The 6,826-nt window shown below is 35.7% G+C and overlaps 1 protein-coding gene across 1 annotated transcript in view; it reads left to right on the forward strand.

The window, feature by feature from the left end:
* Nucleotides 1-6,826, forward strand: part of PRMT7 (protein arginine methyltransferase 7) — an 18,509-nt gene that overhangs the window by 11,463 nt on the left and 220 nt on the right. Inside the window, exons 12-17 of the mRNA XM_010283440.1 lie at nucleotides 662-751; nucleotides 1,400-1,561; nucleotides 3,951-4,025; nucleotides 4,816-4,976; nucleotides 6,153-6,249; nucleotides 6,823-6,826. The exon at nucleotides 6,823-6,826 is cut by the window's right edge and continues 220 nt beyond it. Of these exons, the coding sequence (XP_010281742.1) occupies nucleotides 662-751; nucleotides 1,400-1,561; nucleotides 3,951-4,025; nucleotides 4,816-4,976; nucleotides 6,153-6,249; nucleotides 6,823-6,826 (589 nt within the window). The remainder of the gene's footprint in view (nucleotides 1-661; nucleotides 752-1,399; nucleotides 1,562-3,950; nucleotides 4,026-4,815; nucleotides 4,977-6,152; nucleotides 6,250-6,822) is intronic.

Genomic DNA, 6,826 nt, shown 5'->3' on the forward strand with positions numbered 1-6,826 from the left:
GCTTTTAGGAGACAGTAGGGAGTAGGTCTTGACTGCAAGCGATGTTTCAGCTGCTTCCTTGGGGTGGAGCACAGAAGGCCTTGCCAGTGGAATGGTGGCTGTTCAGGAGAGGCAGATAATGTCTAAGAAGTGACTGGAAACAGCTTCCTGAAGTCACCATTCAGCTGTGTCTGTTTTAGTTGGCACTATATATTTGAAAGAGGACTAGCCTAGCCTGTGACTTGTACTTTTGTACTTGAGTACAAAAACATGAACAGTAAGCAAGTTAGGATGCAAAACTGGTGTCAAACAGAAGCCAAATATGCAGTGTATTCGTAGTTGAAGTAATTTTTATCTTTCTTGACTGTCCTTCCCATATGCTTCAAAGTACAAATGAATGAGGTGAAGTAACTTCTGTGTTATCTGCCTTTTTATATACTTCATTGAATGAATGTGTAGGGCATATGCTTTAGTTCGCTAGGTGTGACGTGTTGGCTGTAAGTGCATAACACTCTTCAAGAATAGACTTGTGGCATCCTGATGAGTTACGGTAGGCAGTTTTTTAAAAATATATTTTGGGTATTGGTTCAATTTTTGTTTTTAATAAAATTATTAATTTAGTATGGGTTTGAGTCTTAACAGTGGCTTTTGATAAAGACAGTATGCTACTTTTGTTTTTTAGTTTTTTAAAGCAAATAATCTTCAAGATAAAATTAAAATAATAGAAGCACGTCCTGAGTTGCTGACGTCTTCTCATTTGGAAGATAAAAAGGTACGTTACAGTTGTCCACTACTGAATTTCAGTGGGGTGCCGCGGAGCAGAAGGTGAAAATGAATCTTGTTTTCCTGCTGTGCTACTGTAACCACAATGAATCCCATTATATCCCAGTTCATATAAAGTGTAATGAGTAGATGGTTCAGACCTTGTCCCACTAAAACTAAATGAGACTACAGACTATGGGAGGGTTTTTGCCTTTTTTTTTTTAAAGTGTATGACTTTCTTTTCCTGCATAATCTATGCCAGTTGTTAAGGCAGTTAAACTGCATATGTGCTACTAGGCTGTAGCTCTTCTTTCTCAAGCCACTAAGAAGATTGCAGTTTATTTGGAAGTACTAACATCCTTAAATTAAAAATGTAGAAATTATGTGACTGTCATTATAGAGCCTTGCAACCTAAAATTGCAATATTTTCTCTCAAACTTTGTTGCAGGAAAATTAATTTTTAAATTTTTTAACTAAAACCACAAAAAGAGGTCTTCCATGCAGTATATGCAATAATTAAATCTTTATGGAGCAGTAGAAGCTTTTATATAGATGACTTAACTTCCTACGTTGTATTGTCAACTATTGAATAATAATTGTGTTATTGAGTTGTTGTTCTTTGTTACAATGCTTTTTATCTCCTCCCTTCCTTGCCCAGATTTCTGTTCTTGTGGGAGAGCCATTTTTTACTACAAGTTTGTTGCCGTGGCATAACCTATATTTCTGGTATGCTAGAACAGCCGTGACCAGTCACCTTACCGGCAATGTCACTGTCCTACCTCAGTCTGCTTCTTTGCACATGATGGTTGTGGAGTTTCAGGTGAGATTGTTTAGAATTATCCATTTGATATTTACACACATTCACTTAAAATTGAGTAATCTTCCAGGATTTTTTAATGACAAGTTTATCTCATCTTAATACTGTCCACTTTGTTATGTTTTGCACTTACCACCTGAGAAAAGAATATTTGACATCTTGAAGATGAGTTTTGCTATTTCAGCCATCTTGACTCAAGTAATTTTACCATGTAAAATGAAAGGGCTGAATGTTTTAAAATATTTCTTTAGATTAGAGAGATATTGCTCAAGCATGTGAGAATTTGGGCTATTTCTAAAAGTAGATATTCTGCAAAATACCACTTTTTAAATGGATGCTTTATGAATATAAGACTGTAGGCAGGATTCATAATTTCATGTTCTTTTAACCACTTTAGGCTGTGCACAGTTCTAAATTTGTGCATAATAGGGGTTACATCTTAAAAATACTTTGAAAAGTCATCTTTCTGAAATTGTATGAAGGTATAAACTTTTTCACAGTTATTAAGGACTTGGTCAGTAAAAATTGTGAAGAGTTTACCTATGATGACAATGGAAATTAAATTTTCATAACTAATATGCAAAATTATTGTCCAGTAGCTTAAGTGAGGAAACGCTTTAGTCTGAAATTGTGTAACTAAATACACATATCTATAAATTAAAAAATGCCTATAATGAACGTTCGTATAAACATAACCTTCAGTTTATCTGTTAAATATGCCAGGTCTTTTTTCTTTTCTTCCCTCTGGTTTACCAGCTGTGTAGTTTTGTGACTGAACTTTCTCTCCCTTAACAGTTTCCTTATTCGAATGCTCTCTAACCTTGTTCTCTTACTTCCGTCCTTTCATCTGTGCTTGTGAAAATATGTATGCTCTTTTTCCCTCTGGGAGTAATCAGCTATGCTGCATGTTTTTACATACCTTTCAGTTTTCTGCAAAAATGCACTGAGTAAATAATGTAAATCTGAATCTTCTAATAGGAAGCAGATGTTTAAGACTAATCAACAGTAATCAGATTGAAATAAGCAGTTAATTTTAATTCCGTGCTGTCTTATCTAGAGGATTTTCTTCCCTAGAACTCAAAGCATTTTGTAAGGAAGTAAGCAATATTTTTTTCATGTTCTGCATGAGGAAACTGAAGAATGCAGAGTGATCACTTAGGATTATTCAGCGATCTAATAGTAGAATGTAGAGTAACATTCATGTTACCCAAACCTCAGTTTTATACTTTTGTGTACGGGGTTGTGTTTAGAGATGATTCTACATAGGTATTTTAGTAGAACATTTAACTTGCGTTTTGTTCCATTAAGCTATTAAAAAAGCTACTGCTTTAATTTTACCTTGTCCTCTTTGTTCAGTGGTGAATCTACTCTCAAAGAGTACAGCCTGTGGGTTTTTTAAAATAACCTCTGCATTTACCAGTTCCTGGTTAGACAGAAGTAACAGGCATAGTGTTGTAAGGTATTCTGCAGAACTGGTTCTGTAGGCTGTTCGGTCTTGTCAGAATAGGGATATGGCATTACAGTTAAGCAATTAACAAAAGCTGGATCCAGGAGGAAGAATTTGATGAAATTACTTCAGTTATAAACTTGTTTAAGTCATAATTGCATTTAGGGAGCAGGATGCTACCTATCTGATTTGATAGTTCTATCAGGTTTGCCATTCAGAGATTCTTTATAGTCACGCTAGTTTATGCTGTAATCAGGCGTAAATTATGACAGTGTTTATTTAAATTTATAGTAGTCCTGCTGCCATCTTGTAAAGCAGGAACATTTGAGGTCGCTAAGTGCAGCAATGAGCAGGTAATAAAATGATAAATTAATAAAAAATAACCAGAGCTAGTTAATGTTCTTGTTCTATTAAGAGACCATTAATGTAGTCTGAGGAAAGGCAGAAGTTGAACTGAATCATTGTCTGTCCAGCAGATTGCTAGAGTCAGTGAGAGGCGTAATATGAAGTGCCTAAAATGATTTTACTAATCTTTGGAGTGCTGAAGGGGAAGTATGGTAGTCCAGTAGGCTGTAAGATGTTTGATGCAACGGGGAGCACTTATCTGTGCTGGGTTGTCGAGATGGGGGAGCTGTAAGGGTTTAATCTTGGCAGATCCATACCTACTCTAAAATAAACTATGCATAGAGATGGTAGGAAATGTGGCATATTCATTAGAGGAGTTGAAAATTGAAAACAGTGGCTAAAAGCTTGCAAAACATTTTCCCAGAATGCACTATCTTCTGATTCTTGCAGTAGTTCTAATGGTTTAGGAATGTATAGATAGTAAAGAGACATTATTGGACTTGTTGTCAAATGTCTAATCTACAGCTAAAATTATTTTGAGATTTCCTATTTCCTTTAATAAAGCCAAACAAAACCTGGTTTTGGGGTTGGTTTTTTTAGGACTTATGGAGAATCCGGAGTCCATGTGGCACCTGTGAAGGTTTTGATGTCCGGACCATGGATGATATGATTAAAGTAAGACGACTAAAAATAGTTTCAGCACGCATCTCAGCAAAACAGAACAAAACTCATCTTGGCTTAAAGAAGTATTTAGTGACTGTTGAAAAACTTGTACGTTAGGCAGAACACCATTGTTTTAATTTTTCATAAGTATGGTGGCTATTTAGTTCTTGCAAACGGAAACTTCTGTGGCATGGTTTTAGGGGGTTGTCTGTTTATTCTCATTTGCCAAGCTCTTCGGTGCTTTGCACTGTTTTGAAAATAATTGTTTGTTCAAAAAGAAAAATACTATTTCGAAAATTTTGTTCTGAGCTTGAAATCAAGTCACCTGGGAGTTGTTCGTAGATGAATCCTGCTGCCTTTACTTGCCCTTGCAGGTACTTTTGAAAGAGAAAAAGGCTTTTTGACTTCCAAGAAATAGATCTGAAGGGTGAGATTTTTCTGTATCAATTTCTGGAGTTATATTGTAGATATCCATATTTGAGTTAGTCATTTAGATTGCCTTTGTAGTCATTGTGGAGAAGTGCAAGCAGTTCTAGAGTGGAATTCACCTCAAGGGAGAAGAAAAGTTAAAAGCATTGTTTTTTGAAAGTGCCTGTGGCTATTTGACTGCTGAGGACCATGGTCATAGCAATTAGCTCATGCATGTGGTACATATTTTCTCTTGTGCCTAAGAAGTTCAGTCCTGTCCTCTTGTGGCTTTATTGCTTAAATAGTCTGGGTTCAGGACACAAAATTAACTTGAAGACAAGGATTGTTTGCGTTTGGATTGTTTTCAGCTAGTTTTATTGCTTTCTTTCTTCAGAATTCTCTGAATTTTAGGGAATCCAAGGAAGCAGAACCTCACCCTCTGTGGGAATACCCTTGCAAATCACTCTCTGACCCCCAGGAAGTTTTGACATTTGACTTCAGAAAGACTGTACCGGAGCACTGCCTCAGCACAGAGGGTTCTGTAAATCTTTTACGGTGAGTTTTCTCATTGCAATAAATATTCTTGTCATAATCAGTTTTTTAACCTCATATTCAAGCTCCTTGTGCGTGTATATATGTTATATCATATATGATGTATATAAAAAAAATTATATATAATGTATAGTTAACTATATTAGTTAACTAGTGAGAAAATACTTGACAGTTTTTAAAAATGTGACCTAAAGTTGTGGAAGTTATTCTGACACGGATTTCCTGTGGCTGTTCACATTAGGCTATAACAATAAGGGTAATTTCTTAGATAATATGCCTGTATTTCAAAAATAACATTTTTCTAGTGTTACCATGATTCAAAACTGAAACAGATTAATTTATAGTTTAGAGAAAATAGACCATTATCTGGATGCTTTTAATCTTTCTGTTTGTTCCCTGTTGCTGAGTTCTTGTGAAGAAAACTCCTATTTAGCTTTCCAAATTAGTCTCTTTAATAGCTTTAAAGTGTACACTATTCTTCCTTTTAACTACAGTTCTGACAATCTTGGTATTTGTCACATGTCGTCTGAGATACATTTTTCATTATAATCTAATAACAGATTGTATTTAATTCTGTTCAAACTTGAAATGCTCTTAAGAATTAAAGAACAGGGGAAAGTTATTTTTAACTGTCTAGAGCTTATGTAGTTCAAACGCTGCTGTAATTTTATGATTCTCTTTGTGAAACAAAATTCAAGGTTTCACAAAATCCAGAGCCATCTGCATGGGTTCTCTGTGCCTTTGCACCAGTGGTATTTACAGACAACACGCTAGCATGACCTCTGCTCTTTGTGGAGCAGACACTTGGAGTGAGATGGGATACTTGGTAAATATTTTCTCAAAATTCAGAAACAGTATAAGCTGGGGTCTCTGAAGGAAGTACTCCCCAAATATGCTGAATAATTTATGCCAAGTTATCAAGTGCCTGTTAAATGACTGTGGCTCTGAGCAGATTTAGTTATGACATATTCTCCTCTTCCTGGTCTTTTTTAGATTTTGTATCTGCAAATACTTAAAAGTTGCTACCCATTTACCATTTATCATTCAACCTTTTTTTTCAAGGAAACAAGTTATTCATGCTTCTACAGCTCTCACCTAAACTATATGAAGAATGGGTGCAGCATTTAAGCTGTCAGTATTGTATAAAGTAACAGGCTTTGATCCCCCACCTCTCCCCAGGAAAGGAAAGAGCCATGGAGCAGTTCTGTGGATGGAATATCATCTTGCTGCTGATATCTCCGTTAGTACAGGACTGATGCAAATTTCAAACGAAAAGGTATTTCTTCAATCTAATTCAAAGTCTATAGGATTACAGTGCTGAAAAATGGGTCTCTCTTGGCCATGCTTGGTTTATGTGCTGCTCTTTGTTAGACCATTTGAATACTACATAGACAGAACTAGTAGAACTACCTGTTCATTTTTGGAGGAGGAGCAGGAGATGTACCTTAAAATGGGAGAATCTGGATTGAATCCAAATGCTCCCATAGTTTTGAACCACATTCAGAACTTAAATATGGTGTTAGCTCAAAGTCGAATTTATTCATACAAATCCCTTTTCTCAGTTTAAGAAAAGCAAAAGCTTTGAAAGGGGAAGGAATAAGTATTTTCAGTATTCTATCTAAATATTCTTTGACCAAATCCATTTTTTCCTCTACGACTTCACTGTGCAGTGTAACATATGGTATTTCAAGTTATGCATTCTTGGAATGGATGGCAATGGCAGGGATAACTGTCTGATCATTGTATACTGAACTGGGAACAAGAACTCTTGTACTCTCACTGCATTATTATTGTCTAGTAATAATATTGTAGGGTTTTGACTGCTTTCACTTTTAATTCTCTCCTGTAGGGAA

Source organism: Phaethon lepturus, unplaced genomic scaffold (genome assembly GCF_000687285.1).
Source record: "Phaethon lepturus isolate BGI_N335 unplaced genomic scaffold, ASM68728v1 scaffold14310, whole genome shotgun sequence".
Lineage (NCBI taxonomy): Eukaryota > Metazoa > Chordata > Aves > Phaethontiformes > Phaethontidae > Phaethon > Phaethon lepturus.